This window comes from Schistocerca cancellata, chromosome 6, assembly GCF_023864275.1.
Source record: "Schistocerca cancellata isolate TAMUIC-IGC-003103 chromosome 6, iqSchCanc2.1, whole genome shotgun sequence".
NCBI classification, from domain to species: domain Eukaryota; kingdom Metazoa; phylum Arthropoda; class Insecta; order Orthoptera; family Acrididae; genus Schistocerca; species Schistocerca cancellata.
In genome coordinates, this window is record NC_064631.1 from 690,894,004 (window position 1) to 690,918,772 (window position 24,769).

The following is a 24,769-nucleotide window of genomic DNA, read 5'->3' on the forward strand; positions in this document are numbered from 1 at the left end:
GAATTCTGTATTCCATTAAAAAACTGTCTGGCTTTTGGTGCCGATAATGCTTCTGTAATGGTAGGGCTGAAAAAGGGTGTGGCAGGATGTTTGAAGCAAGAAATTGCTAACTTAATCATTGTAGGCTGTTCTTGTCACCTAAATAATCTTGCTGTTGAGAAGGGGGCAGCATGTTTGCCTTTAACATTGATGAAAATATTATTGACATATTTTATTCTTTGGAAAGGAGCGCAAAGAGGAAAGAAAAATTTAGAAAGTTTCAAACTTTACACGGCACAGAAATGAGGAAAATTCTGAAACATGTGCCTACACGATGATTATCGTTGAAAAGATGTTTAGATAGAATTTTGGAGCAGTGGGACCCTTTGGTTAGTTTGTTCAAGGGAGAAATTGTATGTAAGGATTCTGAAGTAGAAACTTTGAAGAATTATAAAATTCCAAAACACACTCAAAATGTAGATCACTTCATACCACATGTCCAAGCACTGTGATAAGATTTCACCACACTCCTTACTTAAAAGAAAAACCCAATCATCAGTTTTACAGAAAAACATTGACGCTGTGGACCATGCTTTATCACACAAGGAACGACCGTTCACATTTCTGTTATCAAATTTACATAAATCTTTATGCCTTTTCCTTTCAAGTTTTATGCCTATCTTTGAGAACCCAAATGTAGCTCTTCAGTCAAGCGCTCCACATATCCACTTATTGAGGTCAATTTTGGAGGAACTATTGAAGAATGTGATGGGCAAGATATGTGAGACCACTCATTATTAAAACCTCCAGCTCTCTTACTGATATAGATTATCACACTCCAGCAAATCAAAAGGATGATTGTGATCTGATGATAGGGAATTCTACATTTGCCTTGGTGACCAGTTTGAAGCCTGAGGAAAAGTCTATATTCTTTAAGTCTGTAAGAAAATGTTTCTTATCATCATGTGATTACATGATACACAAGTTTTTTCCGTTCAAAGATGAAGTTTTAATGCATGCAGAAGTTGCAAATATTACTACAATTGGCAAAGCATTTTCCAGCCTTGGATTTTTCATAAACAGATTTCCTAATATTCTGACTGGCGAAAGTGAACACTTAGATACAGAAGTTGATATTCTCCACTCTCAGTTCTGTAGCTTTCAGCTGGAAGAAACCAACTTGGCAGCAGAGGGAATTGATGTTCAGTGGGCATTGGTAGGTCAGATGAAATCGGCTGATGGGGTTCTTCAATATAATAAACTTGCAAAGGTGATGCTGGCTATTTTGTCATTTCCACATAGTAATGCGGAATGTGAGAAAATTTTTAGTACAGTTACAAAGACCAAAACTCAGTTCAGGCCCGTGCTTTCAGAAACGTTTTGGGACAAATTCAGAGTGATAAATTATTCAGATTATTTGCTAAGCCTAGCATGTACATCTGGTATAAAATTGATTTAAATTTGGGAAAGATGTCTTACGGATATAAGATGCCATGCAAATATGGGTTGCATTATGAAATGAACGTGTGATCATTTAACAGTGATTTATTCATGCAAAAACTGTGCTAATGTCAAAACAGAAGTCTAATAGACGGTAATTTGTTTCCTCGGATCGTAACTTTGTTGTAGTTCACTCAAGAGTGCTTCACTTGAATGTGTGTGAATCCAAAGAAACCTGCAGAGCTCATCATTTATGTTGTTCAGCATGTTGAATGGTAAATTATATAGTCTGAAGGCTCAGGTACATCCATTATTTAGTATTTACATGTAAATAATAAAGCAAATGTAATTGAGTTGTTGCAGGTATTGAATTATTGCAACTTTAATCATCAGGGATGTGTTGTAATTCACAATAGTACACCGCTAAAATTCTCCTGATTTCTCACTTTTGAAAGTTGATATGTCTGAGGTTGCAGTAGGTACTGGAAGATGAAGATGCTTTCACAGGCTAGAGTAGCATGGAGAGCTGCATCAAACCAGTCTCTGAACTGAAGACCACAACAACAACAACATGTATCGAAGGTTTTCCATACAAGAAGACAGTAGACTATTCGCAACTTTTCTTGAACAAATGCCAGACAGAATAACGTATCGAGATCAGTAGAATGGCCACAACTATACTCATAGGTGTGTGTTAGCTACCTATGTGCTGGACAGAAATGTATAAAATACGATGACGCAGACATGCGTGCTACATAGGAAAGTACAACTACTCAATAACTCGATTCAGTCGAGTCGATTGACGAGAGAAATGAACAAATAGCAGGCAGGCTGAATGGCGGGGGTGGCGTGGGTGGCCTAACAAGGGGGGGGGGGGGGGGGGGGTCCCTGCACGTGCCCCGTATGTATTCGCCACTGTGCTCCATTTAGTATTTCAAGGGACAGTCATAAAGTTTTAATTATCACATTGGAAAATTGGCACAGTCCAGTCATAAAGATGTGTATGAATCAAGAGGTAGTCATTAATCTCTTAGATTTTCTTGGGATGTATGATTGATGGTGTACCTATGGGTGTACAGCCAAGTTGTAGTTTTTTTTTAAATGCACAATGTATTTCAGCAACTGACTCAGTCATCGTCTTCGTGTACTGTGAGTTTTGCTGTTGTGTGTACTTGGTGCCTGGCCTCTGACCATACTGGTTGGAGTTCACAGCACCTGAAGATGTTGACTAGGTTGGTCACCGAAATATTGTGCTTAAGCGGAAATGATGACACAGCTGTATACCCAGGAGTACACAGGTAGCCGAGAAGGATTATCACCTCAAAAAATAATTACCTAATTAAATTTTTATTTATGTACAGAGACTTGTGTGTAGTCCACCACAACCCCTTAGCATGCCTCTAGAGTGAACCAAAACAAAAAAGCACAGCCCATCTCCAGTTTATCAATGTGCTGTGCGATTTTGTTTTGACTTCTCTAGCATCGTGCTAAGGGGCTATGGTGTGGGAATTTCAATGTGTGCGAGTACTGCAGACATGTACATGCAAGCAAACATTACTTAACTTTGATTTTTTAAGATGGAATTAAAACTTTGACTGCCCACTTATGAAGTACTTCTGTTATTAATTTGTGGCAGTGATATTCGAATTAACTCAAATATGCACTCCTGTTTACTGTTAAATTACGTTTTTTACAAGAGGATGCTAAGAAACTCTTTAGTAACATAGTGAAATATACGATTGGTGATGTAGTTGTTGAGATCTTCAATCTGTACACCGGTTTGATACAGCTGTCCCCACTAGTGTACCCTGGGCAAACTTCTTTATTTCTGCATCACTACTGCATTATAAATCCAGTTGAACATGTTTACAGTACTGAATACATGTTCTGTCTGTACAACTATAGCACTCACACTTATCAAATTGTTGATTTCTTGATGCCTCAGGATGTGTCCTGATCAACTGATCACTCCTCTTAGTCGAGATGAGTGCCGATAAAACAGATGAAAGATTCTTTCTTAGATTTAAGGAAATAAATTGCAAGTTATGTTACAAGGCATTTTTGCAACATTTGTGAAACAGAACATGTTTTTTAACTATATATTACAGCAATGCACTTTTGAATTGAGGTGAATGTGTTTTCTTCTTTTAATTTCAGGTTTTAGCTATTTTCCGTGGGGAGAATCTAAAGGCATTGTCAGTGAAGCTCAACTTTCCCAAATTTGCATTCGACCGCATATTCTCATTCTGCCACAGACGTTGGCTGTCGAAAGGAAAATTCTACGAGTTTCGTTCTACTTTATTCCAGCAGAGCTGTCAAGATGCATACAGCCGACTCAGTAAGCTAGTTTCACTTTCACTATACATACGAGACACAGTGTAGGCAAAAGAAGTGAGTCATGCCTGAAATGTAGTCACGTAACTTGAAATTTCTGTACTGAGCCACATGTGATATGTCTTCATTTTCTTTCCAGTTGAGCCTTTAATAGCACGTCAAGTTAGATCGGAATTACTGCAAATAGCAGTGTGTGCTGCCATTGAAGTTTTTGCATCAAATTTGAAAGCACTTCTTCTTGCTCCGCCGTTACGAGGAAAATCTATTCTAGGAATTGATCCTGGTAAAATTTAATTTGAACACATTAAATAGACTAAAGAGTGACTTTTTACTTACTATTCTTTGCTGGGGCTATTAAGATCATAATGGATACTTACTTGTACAGGTTTTCGTAACGGATGTAAGCTGGCAGTTATTTCAGCTACTGGTGAAGTTCTTCGCACTGATGTTATTTACCCACATACATCAAAATACCAAGTACCAGATGATGACCCAGATGCACTGAAACTGAAAGACATTATCACGGGATCACAGTGAGTGCTAATCATTATTATGAAGGATGCAGCGAATGTAATTTTATTGCCAGAAAATGGAATGGCTGGTCTTAATGTTATTTATATAAATCTGTTTTCCATTTCTGTCTCATACTCCCACAGGTTATCATTGTGCTTGATTGTGGATTCATACAAGGTTCAGTGAAATCATGTGTAATTCAGAACTGGACTTCTCGGTTTTCTTTCTTTATATAGTGCGAGGTTTTCTTTAGTTATACAGTAAGACCACAATAATCCAGCACTGGATAATACAGCAGACTCGATAATAAGGCACACATCAGAAATTTTCCTGTAATTTTAGCTCAGTGCAGTTGGCAGCACAGTTGGACGCCTTTGAAAAACATCAGAACTGTTCAGCACCGCCCCTCCTCAGTGAAAATTGTCTGCCTCTTTGAGCAATTATATTCTTGCCAAGATAAGCCAGTTGTGTTGTTAGCTTTATGTTAATATCAACAGTTCCTTGTTCACTAGACGTAAATTTACAGTACTTACATTTGCATCTGTGCTGTGGGGTTTTAAGTAATAGTTACTTAATAAAGTCATTGTATTGTATCACTATTCAACTTATTCTGTGACTGTCAGATAGACTACCACACAGTAAAAAGTGTGTATGTACAGTGCATATGTTTTCCAAATAGACCTAAAACAGCAAAAACACAAACATGTGACATTGGCAATCCAACAGATTGTTGACATCAAAAGATTGGAAAAAGATGAAAACCAGAACAATTTTCATTTATATACCTTAAAAAAAAAAAAAAAAAAAAAAAAACTACGTATAGAAAAAATTGTTTCACAACTCTTTCAGTTAAAACTTTAAATGTTAGGCAAACTGTTAAAAAAAGAAGTAAGTTATAAACTGTAGATGTTCTGTGTAAGTGGTTCAGTGCTAGGAGAGCAGAAGAAAAGCCAATAATGGGGTATAAATCAATTGAAAAGGCTAAATGTTTTCAGAAGAAACTGGATCTGCCCTTATATCAAGTTGTTTCTTCCTCAAAAGGGTAACTTCAAAATTCATCGTGACTTCCGTCACGTAGATGTTTCTGCTGGAATAAAATCCATTGCCATTGATGAAGCTGCTGCCAGTGAGTATAGAACATCGTTTCAGAAGGTTGTTGATGAACATAGGTTGTCACCACACAGAATTTATGACACTGATGAGACTGGCCTGTTATGGCAGTATTTGCCAAATTCAACCCTAGCTGAAGCTAAGGAGTCCAGCGCAAAGGTTTCGAAAAAGAGTAAAGCAGAGTAACTGTCTTCATATGTGGAAATGCTTCAGGTGATCGTAAATTTCTTTGTTTGTGATTGGGAGCTATCAGAAGCACTGACCTCTAAAAAACGTTATACATATGCCAGTTAATTGTGGCACACAGGCTAATGCCTGTATGAAACCTGAGTTTTTCAGGCTGGTTCTTTCACCGTTTTGTTCCGGGTGTGAAAGAAAATATTTAGATAAATAGGACTACCTACAAATTTTTGGAAAAAAAGGGGGATGGGCTACCAGCAAATTCTAAGGGGTTCTCCTCCTTGAAAATTGCCAAGGTCACCCTCCAGAACCTGAGCTTGTGTTGGGTCAAGGGGTCATACAAACTTTCAAGTGCAAGTACAGAGGAATGTTTGTGCTAAAACTGCGAAGCTGATATTGCAGCATCCAAGAGTTACAACACAATTGTAACATTAAAGACACTATTTTCACATTTGCAGTTGGTTGAACGTCTGTGAAAAGTGGAACAGTGCAAAGGGCTGAAGAAAATGATGGCCTTAACTGGACGAAAAACCCAAGATAAAAAGCAATGCACATTATGATAAGTCCATATCTCATCACTCTGAAATAGTACAAATGATAAAGTCTGCATCCACTGATTAACTGAGTGTTTTCAACAGAAGTAGTTTACAAATGTAGCAACGTTGACAGAAATTTAGCTGTTGAAGAAGGGTTGACTGATGAAGTGATAATAGAAGGTGTTTGCAACTCACCGGAGGCTGCAGAAACTGACAAGGGAACCTCCCCATCGCACCCCCCTCAGATTTAGTTATAAGTTGGCCCAGCGGATAGGCCTTGAAAAACTGAACACAGATCAATCGAGAAAACAGGAAGAAGTTGTGTGGAACTATGAAAAAAAAGAAGCAAAATATACAAACTGAGTAGTCCATGCACAAGATATGCAACATCAAGGATAATGTCAGCTCAGGAGCGCCATGGTTCCGTGGTTAGCGGGAGGAGCTGCAGCACGAGAGGTCCTTGGTTCAAGTCTTTCCTCGAGTGAGAAATTTACTTTCTTTATTTTCACAAAGTTATGATCTGTCCATTTGTTCATTGACGTCTCTGTTCACTGTAATAAGTTTAGTGTCTGTGTTTTGCGACCGTACCGCAAAACTGTGCGATTAGTAGATGAAAGGACGTGCCTCTCCAATGGGAACCGAAAACATTTGATCGCAAAGTCATAGGTCAACCGATTCCTCCACAGGAAAACACGTCTGATATATTCTATACGACACTGCTGACGGCATGTGCGTCACATGACAGGAATATGTTGTCGACCCACCTAACTTGTACACTTGGCGAATGGGTAAAAAAATTCTTCTACCTTGCCTGATTTAGGTTTTCTTGTGGATGTGATAATCACTCCCAAAGAAGTGATGAAAACATAAGAGTTTGTTACATAAACTGCAACAAATGAATGCAACAGTTTCACAGTCGCACAGTTTTCCCTGTGCTCTGACAAAACATATGTTTTTAACGTTTTTATACAACGCCCCCATACTACAGCGCAGTTACCTCGCATCGGACGGACAGATAATAATTGTCTGAAAATAAAAAAGTAAAGTTTTCACTCAAGGGGAGACTTGAACCAAGGACCTCTAGTTCTGCAGCTCCTCACACTAAGCACGGGACCACCACGCTCCTGGGATCTCATGGTCCTTGATGTTGCCTATCTTGCGCATGGACTTCTCAGTTTGTATATTTTGGTTATTTTTTTCATAGTTCCACGCAACTTCTTTCTGTTTTCTTGATTGATCTGTGCCAACTTATAACTAAATCTGAGGGGGGTGCGATGGGGAGGTTCCCTTGTGAGTATGATGAAGAATAAACTCTTATAACTCTACATCTCTTAGGCTGAGGCTTATGAAGTCTTAAAAAATTGTATGAAATTTGCCAAGATCACCCAACAATACAACACTTGTGATGTTATGAATCTGCGCACAATACGAAATAATTTCTTTCAAAAAAGAACTCAATCCGAGAAACAGGTTGGAATTTTTGCAATGCTCTAGTGAGCTCAAAAGGAAATTTCAGCTAAACCATTAGTGGTAGATACCAGTCTGGCATATTCCAAGCCCATGACATAATCAAATATTCCTAAAGACAGTGATACCAATTAAACTGCACCAAATTAACAATTTTTATTAACTAGCTTAATCCTGGTCTTTTCAAATCAGTGATTCTTATTTTATTTTATAACTGTAGTACAAAAAATTATTTATGTATATATTGAACTTTTCCGACACTTTGAGCATTAAACTGATTTAATAGAGCAGTACAGTATTCAACTTTGACTTCAGTTTTGTTTTTGCAGAAAAGTAATCCATTCTTTTAATTTTTCATACTACAATCTCTTCTGTTGTGTTTAATCAATAAATTAGTTGTTTTTGTACACTAAAACTGTAGGGTTTGTTTCTATACCTTAAAAAAGCATGTTTTTAAAAATTGATCTTGACAATATGCCAACAGATCCCTGAGCATGCCAAATAATCAATGTCATACTGTAGTATGTTAGTCATTAACTTTGATGCCAGGCGTAAACTCTAGCCTACCTCCAGTTCTATAGATAAGTTGAAATGCAGATGCACTGTGTTTCATAGGTGGTAGGAAGCTTGTTTTGTAATGACATTATTTTATCCATAACAGTTTGCGAGCACTGTAGCTCTTTTCATAAATATCATTCGAGGAAGAAATTGCTACCAGATTTACTTTTTGATGAATGCTTTATTTCTTTTTTGTTGTGTAATGTAATTTGAGACAGTGCTCACTGAAATTTCATTGTTAATGTCATGCTCTCAGAACATTCATGTCAATTTATAATTTCCTACCTTTGAGTAAAATATCAGCACAGTAATATATCAGGAAACTGAAGAATCATATTGTGTACAGAAAAGTTATTGTGGTGAAGACACGTGCAAATATATTTAATCCCATCAGTTTGGGCTGCACTAATATGGTGTCATATACATATTATGGAACATATTGTATCAAAATATCAAAAGGAATATTCTCTGGAAGACACCATAAAATTACAGAGACAGCTAGCCAGTGTTCACCTTCAGGTGGAAAAATACCCGTGCTTCTGATATAAATGGTTAAAAGTGGTGCAATGGAGGGGGGGGGGGTGTAATAAAAATTCTAACTTCAGAAATTATTAGTTCCTTCCTCAGGAAGGACAGGGGGATAATTTGGGGAAGATTATGAAGGAATATGGATCACTCAGATCCCAAGATAGAGCGAACCACTTGGTGTAAGAACAAGTTGTGCATCTGACTTCAGATAGTGGCTAATGTTGGCATAAATGATGCTTCCTCCCTGGGTTATGAGGCTAACCTTGGTTTCTTTAGGCAGTTGGCTGGATGATGAAGACATCACACACAGAATGCATGCACATTTCACCATTTGTAGCATCAACCAGAGTCGATAATGGTCTTATGGTTTGAAGTAGAGTTGAAGGTGAAAACCAGAAGCTCGGACAACTCTGCGACAATCTCAAATGTGAATTTCTCAATCTCAGCTGCCGGTGGAGAATTGCTAGGCCATTGATATATCAGAAGTGCAGTGAACAAAGGAAGTGGCTAATGGGATGCTGCAACCATAGGCATTATTACGTTTGTCTGTAGAAATTACTTTCCTGTATATCCTGAGGGTAATGGGGAACATGTGATGTGAAAGCAGGATTTTTGAGGGTTAGAGGAACACCTCCATAGGGACAGTGACCAAATACCTGCAGAAATCAAAGACAGACCAGCTCCATTGCTCCCAGAGGAGAACATTCAGCCTTTGAGATCAGAAAAAAAATTATGTGTTGTTAGTAAACTGCTGCAGCATGTATGGTAAGTCCCAGCATTGGTTTCACTTATTAGTGGTAATAATATCCACATAATATCAGAAAACCGAGGGGGGTGGCACAGTGGTTAGACACTGGACTCGCATTCGGGAGGACGGCAGTTCAATCCCGCGTCCGGCCATCCTGATTTAGGTTTTCCGTGATTTCCCTAAATCGCTCCAGGCAAATGCCGGGATGGTTCCTCTGAAAGGGCACGGCCGACTTCCTTCCCAATCCTTCCCTAATCCGATGAGACCGATGACCACGCTGTCTGGTCTCCTTCCTCAAACCAACCAACCAACCAATATCAGAAACAGAAAATTGCCTGAAACAGGAATTGAACAGCAGCTATATTCTTATTTGAGACTGGAATATATATTACAAGAGTAGGCTACTTGGCAGTGACAGTGGCATATTTATTGTCACAAAGAACTCTTGTTTTCTAGTGAGATTATTGTAGATTATGAATGTGAAATAGTATGAGTAAAGGTAAACATCAAAGGTAGCCCAATCATGGTAATCAGATTGTTTATAGGCCACCTGTGTCAAGAGCTGTAGTGGCAGAGTGGTTCAGAGATAACTTGGAGAATATCTCATGGGAAGGGGAGACACACACAATTAGAAATGGTGTCATAATAAGGGATTTGTTTGAGATTGTTTTGAATATTTTGTCTGAAAATTACTGCGAGCAGATAGTTAAAGAACCAGTGTCTGAGGGCAATTTCTTGACCACCTAGTAACTAACAGCCTCAAACACTGAGGCAAAAATTGGCGATAGTATTGTGGCGACTATTTCCGTTTGCCTCACTTGTAGCAGCAGATGACGGGCTGCACTGACTGAAAACTGGCAATCAGCAAAGCTCCTGCCACCTAAAGTACCACCACTTCTCCCCAGCATCCTCGCTGGTCACTTCCACGCCAGGTAGGCCTTTGACTGCTACACTTACTGGGGGCCACGCACACCAAACTGCTGCTCACACAGTCTCTGTTTCTGCTTCTAGAGGCAACATCTCCTGGCCATGCTCTCGGCAGCTCGTCTTGGGCAAATCCCACACCCCCTGCCGCCGCCCCCTTTGGGCTAACAGCAGGCTTTTGCACCTGCATCCAGTTTCTGTGTATTCCTGCACGCCAGTTAATGAGAGAAGTGCCACTGAGTCTTCCATGTCACCTCCCCGAGCTATGTCTCCTTGAGAGACTTTCTTGACTGCAGGTGTACAAAGTCTGTTGCAATATGCCCAGGTCGCCTTCCCCACCCCCACCCACCCCACTGCACACTCCCCGCCCCCCACCCAATAAAACCCTCTCTCTCCCTGCCCCCCCCCCCCCCCCCCACGTACCTCTTCATGGCTGCCCCTGCTGGGATCATCACCTGGATTACTGAGTACAGTGTAGTTTACTTCAGTGCAGTGAAGTTCGGTAAGTGCCAGAAGTACTGGGCAGGTTTATTACTATTTCATCCCCAGCCATTTTGGTACCTCTTCACCACCAAGCACGGGACTGAAACGAGTTTTCTCTCCGACTATGCTGGCTTCCTTGACCACCTGATGTGTCCTTATTACTCTCAGACTTCCCTTCTTTTTCCCGTGGATGTGTAACACACAGCGAAACCCTGTGTTAACAGACCCCTTCCCAGGGCTTGTCTTCTCGGGCTGTCAGATGATGTCGAACAAAATACTGTAAACTGTATAATAGTTGTCTCTTGTTCAAAGACTGCCACAAATAAGGCGCCCCCCCCCCCCCCCCCTTGATTAAGAGGTTGTAACCCATTAAATTTTGATGTAGTAGTTAGCTTTTTGAAATAAATAGCTGATGAGCCAGCTCACACACCTATTTCAGAATGCTTCATTATTTATTGTTTGTCCTTACTAATTAGCTTGTCTTTATAAACATGTTTGCCCTTAGGTACATAGAAGGGAACCTTTAAATTGTTCCTTCACTGGTGACCCTGACATAATCCATATCCTTCAGATCACTGATTGTGGCCTCAGCCTCCAGCTAAGAAGCATACCTGGCTCCAACTGTAAAATCTGGTGTGACATTCTTGTGGATCCTTCACAACATGACGATCCCAACAATTGTTCCGCCCCTTTCTCCCTCTCGCCTTCCAGAAACGGAATTTCTCATGTCCCTGGCCTCGCACACGCAGGTGCTCGTGCTTCTGCCACTCTTATGAAACAACGGTTTGTATGGCCGGGCATCAAATGTTTGACTGCAGCAACTGTATACTGTGCCAGCGCATGTTCACTCCCTCACAGCCACCATTCACCCCATACAACGTGGGTCACAGATGTACACCTCAACTTTGTTGACAGGAGAATTATTGACTGATTTATTCATTGGCCGGAGGCCACTCCTGTCTCCGATATTTCAGACAAAACTGTGGGTGCAGGCTTCATTTGAATCTGGTTGTTCTGCTCTGGATGCCCCCACAACATCACTACAGATCGTGGATGTCAGTTCATCTCCAGTCTATGACAGACAGCTACCTGCGGCTTCAGTTTCCACCATACCACCAGCTACCACCACACAGTTAATAGCATGGTGGAATGGTTCCACCACTCACTTTAAAACCACCCTTATGTGTTACTCCGCTGAATGGTCTGCTGCTCTACTCCTGGTACTTCTAGGCCTGTGGATCACACAGAAAACTGTCCTGGCAACTTATGCCACGAGCTGGTACACGGACAATCGCTCGACATTCCTGGTGATTTTTTGGAAACAACCAGATATGCTAACAGTATCATACCAGGTTTCCTGCAGCAGCTTCAAGGCTTCATGGCCTAGCTGCAACCAACACTTCCACAACGTCGTGGTAAGCTCTGTACCTTCATCCACTGTGACTTCACAGCATGCGCACATATCGTTCTTCGATTGGGTGCGTACCAGCCACCACTCCACCCATAGTATTCGGTCCCACAATTGGTATCACAACTCGAGGACAAGACGATCTCCATTTTTCTGATCTGGACCACAACAAGTGTCTCCCTTCGCCTCCAGTTGTAGCAACAGATGACAAGCTGCACTGACCGAAAGCCAGTGATCAGTGAAGCTCCTGCCAATTGAGGTAGGTACCACTGCATCTTCTCAGCACCCTCGCTAGTCACTTCCGCTGCAGGTAGACCTTTGACTGCCACATTTTCTGGGGGCCTTAGGCACCAAACTGTCGCTCACATAGTCTGCTTCCGCTTTTATGAGGCAATATCTCCTGGCCATGATCTCGGCAGCTCGTCTTGCGCAACCCCCTGTGGTTCATGGCATTAACTGCCGCACATCACTGAAGTGCGTGCTAGCAGCACCTCTTCACCACCAAGCACGGCGTTGAAACCAGTTTTTTTTTTTTTTTCCTCTCTGACTGTGCTGGCTTTCTTGACCACCTGATGAGTTCTTATTACTCTAAAACTTCCCCCTTTTTTCTGGATGTATAATGTACGGGTGTGGCTCCGGCAAAATCCTGTGTTAACATCCCTCTTCCCAGAGTTTATCTTCTCATGCTGCCAGACGATGTTGAACAAAATACTGTAAACTGTGTAATAGTTGTACCTATTCGAAGACTGTCACAAGCTGTGACCCTCCTTGATTAAGAGGTTGTAACACATTAAATTTTGATGTACTCGTTAGCTTTTTGAAATAAATATCTGACAAACCAGCTCACAAACCCCATTCAGTACACCTCATTATTTATTGTTTGTCCATACTAATTAGCATACCTGTATAAACATATTTGCCTTTAGAGCATAGAAGGGAACCTTTAAATTGTTGTTTTCACTGCTGACCCCAACATGATCCATGCCCCTCAAATCATTGAGTCTGGTCTCAACTTCCAGTGAAGGTGTATCTGTAAAAATTTGGTGTGATGTTCTCATGGTTCCTTTACAATCTGATGGTTCCAACAGTTAACCGCGTCCCTTTCTCCCTCTCACATTCTATGTATGGTTCTACATGTTCGAAGACACTTTCACAAGCAAGGACTCCCCTTGATTAAGAGATTATAACCCATTAAATTTTGTTGAAATAGCTAGCTTTTAGAAATAAATATCTCACAAACCAGCTCACATGCCTCTTTCAGTACACCTCATTATTTTTGTTTGTCTTTTTTAATTAGCATGCTTCTATAAACGTGTTGGATATTAGAGGCATAGAAGGCAAATTTTAAATCATTCCTCCAGTATCAATGACTGCAGATATTACGGGAATGTTAAAAATGTACAAAAATATTTTTGTTTAGCAAGTATGACACAAGACAAATTGCGAGACATCTGTGTAGCCAAAATCAAGTATTTAGCTCTAAGGACAAAGATGTGGGGCATAAATGAGTAAAACTCTAATGCATCGTACAATATGACTTTGATATATATGTGGAACAGGCTTGTGTGGGATGGAAAAGGCATACTATGATTCACTATCTATGTTAGAAAATTACTGGGAAGACAAAGAGAGTTTCATTTCTAATTTAAGAAGAGTCAAAGTCTGGTAGACAGACAGAAGGAGAAAGACTCAAAAAATGTAAGAAGCATTCATTGAATTTAAGAGTAAAATTTTGTCAAACACATGACCACCGTCAGTAAGTGGATCAAAATAATCCATTAAATCACTCAGTGGCCATACTGGCACTGAACAAGATGATGAGAGAGTGATGGCTGAAATACTGAATTTGGTCTTCCAAAATTGTTTCACTGTAAAAGACCATAATATGTTTCAGTCATTGCACAAATGCTGAAATGGCAGATATTGAGATATGTGATCACTGATTAGAAAAACAACTAAAACTCCTCAACAGTGAAAAAACAGCTGGACTGGATGAGATACCTGTGAGGTTCTACAGAGTTTATGCGAAAGAACTTCTCCCTTTTTAGCATTAGTTTAACGTAGGTCCCTGGTGATTGGAAAAGACACAGCTCATTTTTGTTTTCAAGAAAGGCAATTATACAGATGGACATATTTATGGGCCTGCCAGTATATGGCTGATGCCAGCCTGTTGTAGAATTATGGAACAAATCATTATGTTGTTCTGGAAGAAAGAGAATCTCTCTAAAGAACAACATGGATTTCATAAAACTCCATTGACAAAAGGCATTCAGTGTCATTTAGAGAACAAATTACGAGCTAACCAAGTATTGAACCAGACTTGTGATTGGATACAGGACTTTCTTGTTGTTAAAAGCCAATGTGTTTTTATTGGAACAAAAGCAACAAATGTTAAGGTAATTTAGTGAAAACACCAGTGGATTGGTACACAGCTCCTACTATTTACGATTTACATTAATGACCTAGTGGATACTTTTGGAGGCTCCTTGGGGCTATTGATGGAAGATGCTGTTTTGTATAGGAAATTTGTGATGCAAGAAACTTAATGAAATGCAGGAAGACGTGCAGAGGTTTGATGACTGGTGCAGGGTGTGAGGTAATTGGCGGGTTGTGGCACCCAGAAAATATTATATGTTTAGAGTTCGCGTGGCCACAGAGGCTGCTCAGCAAGCCGGGGCTCAGCAGCAACTACGTGCTGCCGAAAGTTAGCTGAGCAAGCAGGGTAGCCCCAGCGCGTGGTCCAGCCGACGTGTGACTGGGAATTTCATGGTGTTGTTGTGTCGATGAAGGAGACATGCCGGGAGTGCCAAAGATGGTGGACTTTGTGAAACCTTAATGGCAGACATTTCACAGTTGGTATAGAAATTAATAGTAGCCAGATGAATCATGATATCGCAAAAAGAAACATGTACATTACCATGATTTGCACGATGAGTCTGATGGTGTAATCATATTTTCAAGTTTAAAATTTAGTATCTGACGATTAATTATAAAAGTAACACCCAGCAACGAATTTCCAAAATCCAAACAATTCATCTGATTTTGTTGATTGACGTCTCTTTAAAAAGCTATTAGTGTGAACCTAAATTGGTATAAATTACAGGCATTTAACTTGTATAGTACATGAGTTATTGGAGGTCAAAGTGGCTATTGCTATCGATCGCGTCAGGCCATAAGTACTCTACTCCACAGTTACACGAAAAAACGGTAGCGGCATCCGATATATACTATTCATGAAGAAATTGGTCAGTTATTTATTGTGTTTTAGAAAACACAGAGACATTAGACTACTGGCTTACTTCTGTTCTATTCCTGTCATGTATGTTTATTTAACTTGTTTATGTATTTAATAATGTGTGTTAGAGCATGTTTATGGTTCAGCCGTAGGAATATTTATTTAATTTCAAGTTATTTAAATGTAAATCCAGTATTTCGATGTGTTTCATTATGTTTGTGAGTGTGCGTTGGCTTGAAAACATGGCGGTAGCACTCTAGCCAATCACAGCGCTCATAATGGGGAGACTGGATGGAAGTGGGAGAAGAGTACGGGAGAGGACAGGAGAGAGTTCTGGACAGTGCGGCGCAACGGATGCAGACTAGCGGGAAAGACTTCGAGAGTGGAGTAGTTTGCGAATGATCGAGGGAGATAAAAATATTTTGTAGTGCCAATGTGTGCACTTGTGAGATTTCCGTGGCTTCTGCAGTGAAGATGTAGTATGTGTTTAGAAGTGAATATCTCACGAGCTATGTTGTTGTTCATAATTAATTACATGAAGTAGGAATCTATTGTTTTCCTGTTATTCAACTTATATTTTATTTAATTGCTGGACCATCAGCACCAATAAGTGTTTTATCGTAATAAAGGGCATTCTTAGAGGTACTTCTGCTATCGTACTCATCATGTAAACACATTAAAATAGTACCTACAGAATTTATTTAATTGCAATCTTTCATGAATAAATGTCTATGTTACATTCAAAATTCACAATTGCCGAATAGTAGAAACCTTCGACCAATTTGATTCGTGTGTATATTCATATTGTATAGAGTAGACTTAATAGTATTTGGCTTGTAATGCGGCTACTATGTATCCTAGCCCCCAGACAATGAAACCAGCCAAAGCCTTTTAATATTTCAACTTTGAGTCTGAGGGTACGTATTTGAGGGCCACCATATCATTTAATTTGTTTTTAAAAGCCCGCAAAGGGCTATCACGTGAACCTGAAAGATAATAAATGTTACATAATTCTCAGAAATAGGAGATAGATTAACTGCTTTTCAATTATAGTGTAGATGACAGATTATTGGAAACAATAACTGTCATAAAATTTCAACTAATTCTTGAGTACTGTTCATTGGTCTATTACTCTTATTAAGTAGGATTAATGTAAGTTATAGAGAAGACCCAATGAACAGCGATACATTTCAGCTATGGTTAATTTACTCAGAAGGAGAGAGTTAGGTGGATCCTCAATAAACTCCAGTAGCAGATGCTACAAGAGAGATGATGTGCATCGTGGATAGGTTTACTGTTAAAATTTTGAGAGCTTATGTTCCAAGAAGAGTTGAACAGCATATACTCCGCCCCCCCCCCCCCTCCCTTCACACACACACACACACACACACACACACACACACACACACACACACACACACACAGTGTCTTATGGAATGATCATGAGAAGAAAATTAGAGAAATTAGATGTCCTATGGTCTTTATTGACAATCATTTTTCCACATGCCATTTGGAAATGGAATAGGGAAGGAGGGAAAAGATGGAAGATAGTAGTATCGGAAGTACTCCCTGCCATACACTGTAAGGTGGCCTGTGGAGAATACACATAGATGTAAAAGGGAGAGGCTCTCTTCATCTTTGTTTCCCCTTATTTGCTTGCATATCCTACTGGATTCTAGAGTGATACATAAATAGACTAATAAATCATCATTGTTTGTTATTTTTGTGGTCTTTAGTCCGAAGACTGGTTTCTTACAGCTCTCCATGCTATTCTACCCAGTGCAAGCCTCTTCATCTCCAGATAACTACTGCAACTTACATTCTTTCACACCTGCTTACTTTTGGTCTCTCCCCTACGGTTTGTAACCCTTGCAAACTTCTCTCCAGTACTAAATTGGTGACTCTTGATGTCTCAGAATGTGTCCTAGCAACTGATCCCTTCTTCTAGTCAAGTTGTGCGCAAATTTCTTTGCTCCGCAATTCTATTTAGTGCATCCTCAGTAGTTACATAATCTATCCATCTTATCAGCATTCTTCTGTAGTACCACATTTCAAAAATTTCTATTCTCTTCTGGTTTAAATTGTTTATCATCCATGTTTCACTCCCATACATGGCTTCGCTCCATACAAATAGTTTCAAAAAATACTTTCTAACGTTCAATCTGTACTCAGTGTTAGCAAATTCCTCTTCTTCATAAACACTTTTCATCCCATTGCCTGTCTACATTTTATATCCTCCCTACTTTAGCAGTCATCAGTTATTTTGCTGCCCATATAGCGAAAGTCATCTACTACTTTAAGTGTCCTATTTCCTAATCTAATTCCTTCAGCTTCAAGTGATTTAATTCGAGTACATTTCATTACCTTCGTTTCTCTTTTGTTGATGTTCGTTTCAAGTCCTCCTTTCAGCAGACTGTCCATTCCATTCAACTGGTCTACCAAGAGCTTTTCTCCCTCTGACCGATTTACAGTGTCATTTGCAAACTTCAAAGACTTTATTTCTTCTCTCTGAACTTAAACTTGTGCTCCAAATTTTTATTTTGTTTCCTTTATTGCTTGCTCAATATACAGATAGAGTAACATAGGGAATAGGCTACAACACTGTCTCATTCCCTTCTCAACCACAGCTTCCCTTTCTTGCCCCTTGACTCTTATAACTTCCATCTGGTTTCTGTTCAAGTTGTAAGTAGCCTTCTGCTCCCTGCATTTTACCCTTACTTTCCTCGCAATTCCAAGGAGAGTACCAGGTGCAGAAGTATGAAATCAGAATTTATTTGAAATAATTACACATCTGTTTGTTTCAAACTGATAACCAATATTTTATTCAAAATAATCTCCATTGCTATTTATAAATTTCTCCCACCTCTCTGGGACACTGTGAAAGTCACACTAAAAAAAACAGTTCTTCTGTTGAAGTGAACCATTTTCATACTAATTGAAGCATTGTTCAGTGAGAGCATGCCCCAGTGATACAAATAGATGCTAATGGGATGGAGTTAAACCTGGAGAATAAGCTGCACGCCCTATTATTTCCCATCTGAACACCTCAATCGTTTCCCTGAACTGTTTTGCCGTGTGTGATGGGGCGTTATCATGGAGCAATAAGACTTTGTGTTTCCTTCTTCCATATTCTGGTCATTTCTCACATAATGCTCGATTTAAATCATTCATTTGCTGTTGGCAGCGATCAGTGTTGACGGTTTTGCCAGGTTTTAGCAGCTTGTAATAGATGACACCTTTTCTGATCCCACCAAACACAGAGCAATTGTCTTCTTTCCAAATCAGTTTTGGCTTGCAGTGGATGTTGATGGTTTGCTTATATTCACCCATAATTTACGACGCTTTTGATTCTCAAAATATATCTATTTTTCATCACTGGTCACTATTCTATGGAGAAATGACTTCCTTTTGTATCTTGCGAGCAGCATTTCGCAAGTGATCTTTCTACTTGCTTGTCTTTCATTCAGTTCATGCGGAACCCATTTTCTGTACCTTTCCCATAGCTTTCTGCCGAAGAGAAACAGCTTTCTGAGTCACTTTGAATTGTTCTGCGAGTTCCTGTTGAGTATCATCATCATCCAATAAGGCTGCAATTCATTGTCTTCAAACTTTTTCATGATTTTCCACACTCATCATTTCTCATGTCAAAATCACCACTTTTGAATTTTTTTAACCAGTCAAAACACTGTGTTTTTCCAACAGCATGTTCGCTGAAAGCAACAAGCATTCGATGCAATTCTGTTGCAGTTTACTTCAAATGATAACAGAAAACCTATGCTGTACACAAATCGTAGTTCGTAGGCACAAAACTTGACATGTTTACTTTCATTCCAATTGATCCATAGTAAGGAGGTCCTCCAGGATGTAGAACATGTCAGAAAAATAGTAATACATGACAAATATTTATAACTGAAACAGATACCAATGTATGGAACTTGGCCCTGTGTGTTGACATTCGTCGTCAGCTCATACAGGAAGCAGATAGTGCTGTAGGCGCAGTCTCATGGGCCCTACATTGACGGCTAGCACCATCTATAGGGAAATTCTGGTTCATATGTTTAGACCTGGTATTGTAGTCAGCATTGTCAAAGACAGTCTACAGATGCTGTAAACGAGGTTTTTTTTCTTTAACCTATTTGCTAAGAGAAATCATAGAGGTCAGTGTTGCCTCGCATGTTCCCACATTTTTCCGGAATCCAAAATGATCTTCCCCATGATCCATTTCTACCAATTTTTCCATTTATCTGTAAAGAATTGGTGTTGGTATTTCACAACCATGACCTATTAAACTGATAGTTTGATAATATTCACATCTGTCAGCACCTGCTTTCTTTGGAACTAGATTTATTATAGTCTTCTTGAAGTCTGACAGTATTTCGTCTGTCTCATACATCTTGCTCACCAGATGAAAGAGTTTTGTCATGGCTGGCTCTCCCAAGGCTATTAGTAGTTCAAATGGAAAGTGCTCTGTCAAATTCTTCTCGCACTATCATGTCTCCCATTTCATCTTCATCTACATCAACTTCCATTTCTGTAATATTGCCCTCAAGTACATCTCCCTTGTGTAAGACACTATATAGTCCTTCCACTTTGCAACTTTCCCTTCTTTGCTTGAGACTGCTTTACAATCTTAAGTTCTTGATATTCATATAGCTGCTTCTATTTTCTCCGAAGGCCTCTTTAATTTTCCCGTAGGCAGTGTCTATCTTTCCCTTGTGAAATGTGCTAAATCCTTACATTTGTCCTCTAACCAGTCCTGCTTAGCCATTTTGCACTTCCTGTTGATCTCATTTTTTAGACATTTGTATTTCCTTTAGCCTGCTTCATTTACTATGTTTTCATATTTTCTCCTTTCATGAATTACATTCAGTAACTCATATGTCACCTAGGATTTTTACTAGCCTTCATCTTTTTACATACTTGATTCTCTGCTGCCTTTATTATTTTCTCTCTCAAGGCACCCATTCTTCTTCTACTGTATTCCTTTCCCCTATTCTTGTCAATTGTTCCCTAATGCTTCCTATGAGATTGTCAGAACTGTCTGGTTCTGAAGTCTAATGTTAAAAATTTAGTTCACAATTTTCACTTACTACGAAACATTTAATATAACAACTTAATTCATTTTTTAATGTACAGTGAAACATATCCTGTTCTGCTGAACAGAGGTTCACGAAATATGTATCAGATACAAAAAAAAAGCAAACTGGTTTAAATCTCCAGAGACCCGTACAAGATGGAAAAGTTCCACTCATGTTAGCAGTATGCAGCATGTAAGGCATTATTATACAACACGCTGTTCCGAAGATTAACTGGGAAACATGCTTAATCTGCTACACAATTTTTTATTTTATTCATATTTTTTTATTCATTTGTTTGGGGTGGGGGGGGGGGGGTCAGTATTCTGACTGTTTTGATGCAGCCCACCACAAATTAATCTCCTAAGCCAAACCCTCATCCCAGAGTAACACTTGCACCCAACATCCTTCACCATTTGTTGGATATATTCCAACCTCTCGTCTCCTTTGTGGTATCTACCCACAACAGCTCCCTAAAGCACCCTGAAAGTTTTTCCTTAGTGTATTCACACATCTTCTTTCATCCTGTCCCTTCTTCTCTTTAGTGTTTTCCTCATGTTTCTCTCCTTGACAATTCTGAGGGAACCTCTCCATTTCTTATCAGCCCACATAATTTTCAACAACATTCTATAGCACCAAATCTCAAATACTTCTTACTGTCTTCTTTCCCAGTTTTCCCACAGTCCAAGTTTCAGTGCCATATAGTGTTAGTCTCCAAATGTACATTCTTAGAAATTTCTTCTTCAAATTAGGGGTGATGCTTGACACTACTACACCTTCCTTAATGAGGAATCTCCCCCATTCCTATGCTAATCTGCTTCTTGTTTCCTTCTTTCTTCATCCTTCATGTACTATTTTGCTTCCAAGGCAGTACAATTTATTCGCTTTATCTACTTTGTGGTCCCCAGTTTTGATGCTAAGTTTATTGTTAATCTTATTTCTGCGACTCCTCATTACTGTTGCCTTTCTTCAGGTCCCCCTCTGTCTGTACCTTGTGCTCATGAGACTGTTAATTACATTTAACAGGTCTGTAGTTCTTTGTCAATTTCACTGATAATAACCCTGCCAACAGTGAATCATATCATTGATATCCTTTTTCCCTGAATATTTCTTCTTCAGTTGTTTAGAGTGAACAGTAGAGTGAAGATGAATTCACGTCTTATACCATTTCTAATATGAGCGTTTTGTTCTTGGTCTTCCAGTTTTACTTTTCCGTATTGTTTCTTACACATATTGTATATTACACTCATTGTTGTATAGCTTACACCTATTTCTCTAAGAATTTCGAACGCTTGCACCATTTTACATTGCCGAACCTTTTTTCTAAATTGACATGTTCTATGAAAACACATTGATCTTTTAAAGTCTTGCTTCATCTGCCAGGCACAGTGTCAAAACTGCATATCTGATGCCTTTACCTTTCCTAAAGTCAAATTGATTGTGATATAGCAGATCCTACACTATTAAATCAGTTGCCAGCGTAGACTAACAAGACAGCATTATATGGATCATTACTTGTATACTATGAAAAATGCGCTGTAGCAATTCAGCTGCTTTCAGAAAGACATGTGGATCCAGCCACTAAATTCTAAATTGCAAAATGTCGCCATAAACAGTCACTATGCATCTTCCAAACTCTGCTGATTATCTGCTCCATAAACAGAACAGGACAACAGTTCAGAGCCAGAAAGGAAGAAAAAAACACATACAAAACATCTCACTCTAGGTTTTATGCAACAAGTGGAATTTATTGTTCTCTATTAGACCTCCCCAATTAAGCTGCCTTCTGTTAAACACCATCTCAGTCTAATTAATGGCTCCACACTCTGCTATGAAATCTCTTTCTACTGAACACTTGCTGTTCAATAGACTAAGACATGTGCCTAAAAATTGGTCAGTATAAATAGAGTTTCTTACTCCTGACTCTATAGGCTCAGCAATCTTGAAAAATCATTTCTGCCCCACAGGGCCCACAACTCACTTCCTGCATCCGTGTTGAGCTGGTGAAAATCCAAGAGCAATGACTGTGCAACACCCTCAACTTCATATTCTTAGAATTTTTAGCCAGCTTGCAGGCATAATAATGACTAGCTCACTGCGTATAGCAGATAAACTTTGTTCAGGCATGACACTCGCTCCCATATGAATCTATTAGCGTATCATAAAAAAAGGTTATTAACTTTATAACATATTCAATTATATAATTGACATTACCTGTTATTTTGGAAGTGATAGGAGTACTAGTGCCACTATCAACACTTTTGTGACACTGCATGCCTTGTCAGAGGCTTTGCAACCCAAGTAATGAAGGCTACCTAACATTAATGTACACTGACAAAGTACTCAGTGATTGATAACATATTTGTGCAGTTAGATTTGACACATGAGTAAGATGACTTGGCAGATTCTTCTAAACCATTGATACAGAGTTACATTATAGTTGAAAATCTACCTGTTGACTGTTTCTGGGCAGTGATATGTTAAAAAGTTTGATCTCTGATTGATCAGTATTCAAAACATTAATATCTACATTCATACTGCATCGTGACAGGTAAAACTGTATTGTGCACTAATACAAAATTGGGTTCAACGAAAGCTTGTCAGTCAGTTTTTTGTTGATAAATATCATAAAACTGTTAATATATATGTAGTTTTTTGTGCTGTTTACAAACAAAGCTGACTGTTAAGTTTTGTTTATATTTGCATTTGTATCCCTCAGAATCATTGTCAGTGATACCAATTACAGTAGAATCATTTATTAGCAACCATTTCAGCAGAGCAATTAAGTACTCATGTAGAATAGATAAACCTCCTGACTGATTCCCTGTCAGTCAATAAACTGACATACAGTGTATAAGTTTCATTAAGTGATGGTAATACTGTATCATCACCCTGTAAACATCATCTAAAAAGCTACTTTTAAACCATACCTGAGTTGGAAATGCATCTTAGTAAGCGAGTAATACATGAAAACAATCCAATTAACACAAATATGGTTTTATTCGTAAACCTCTGAACAAAATGGAAATAAGGCTCTTGGACTCCACACATAACAAGACAAAAGAATTGTACAGAAGATGCAACATAAGTGATACACAGAACAAATGATATGAATGGTACAAACCAAAAGAACACAGTCAGAATGAATCAGTGCTGTTCCACTTGTATATGGGCAAGAGTTGCTGGTAGATGGTGCGGTGGAGACAATGCCGTGTAGACACTTCCAACGGGCAGTCTCTAGTGGCTGGCCCACACTGCTACAGACGGGGTTGATTTAAGTACATGCACACAGCAACACTACACTCGGTGCACTCACACTGACACACACTAGTAGCAGGGTACAGCACAACTCTCCCTTGGGCAGAGAGGGCACCCAGGTGATGTAGATGACCCCAGTGACCCAACAAGATATACATCCATCAGATCCAAAGTAGCAACAGCAGCTGGTGCCAACAGTGAAGATGGGACAGTGTGCCGGTCGGGCACCGGAGCATAGGGCCGAAACGCGTGGAGACTTGGGCACGCCCAATGACAGCATCGGAGAAAGGGTGGCCTCGCCATCTCTGTGTCATCGTCAGCAGACAGGACCCAGTGGGGATCAGACTAGGGTGGACCCACTGACAGCAGTGGCTGAGGCGATGACGGCAAGGGGGCTGGTGGACGTGGCCCGACCAGAACAGCAGGCTCCAGTAACAGACCCGAGGCCAGAGACAGACAATTGCCTGGCCCTGGGAAGCTGGAACACAAGGGTGCCACACATGAAGGAGTCAGGAATGGAGCGCCTTCACAGCAGCTGGTGACAGCCTCGGGGCAGGGAATGGTGGGGCAGGCTGTGGCAATGGATGCCGCACTGGGAAAGTGCATCCACAACCGAGAGCCAATAGGAATTCAGGAAGGGACCAGCAAAGTCTACATCAACGCATTCGCATGGCTGGCATGGAGTGGGTCAGGGGCACAGAGATGCCCTAGGAGCTGCCAGCTTTTGGCCACACTGCTCAGAAGTCACAACAAAACGGACAGTTTCGCTATCAATCCCTGGCCAAAAAACATGTATCGTAACTAACAGTTTAGTGTGTGCAACTCTCCAGTGGCCCTTGTGGAGAAGGCATAGAACCCCCCACCTTAATGCAATGGAAAGACTACTCTGGGAGAGAGGTGTTCCTTAGGCATCAAAATACACTAAAAAATAGAGAGGCGACACTGTAAAGAAAAATAATTGCACAAGGCTTCTGAAGCCTGACCTTGCAGTTT

The 24,769-nt window shown here is 39.8% G+C and overlaps 1 protein-coding gene across 2 annotated transcripts in view; it reads left to right on the top strand.

The window, feature by feature from the left end:
* The window catches only part of LOC126191369 (S1 RNA-binding domain-containing protein 1), a 263,508-nt gene that overhangs the window by 160,081 nt on the left and 78,658 nt on the right, over positions 1-24,769 (top strand). For both annotated transcript variants that reach the window (XM_049932214.1, XM_049932215.1), the window contains 3 exons: positions 3,577-3,757; positions 3,893-4,036; positions 4,139-4,286. In XM_049932214.1, coding sequence (XP_049788171.1) covers positions 3,577-3,757; positions 3,893-4,036; positions 4,139-4,286 — 473 coding nt within the window. The remainder of the gene's footprint in view (positions 1-3,576; positions 3,758-3,892; positions 4,037-4,138; positions 4,287-24,769) is intronic.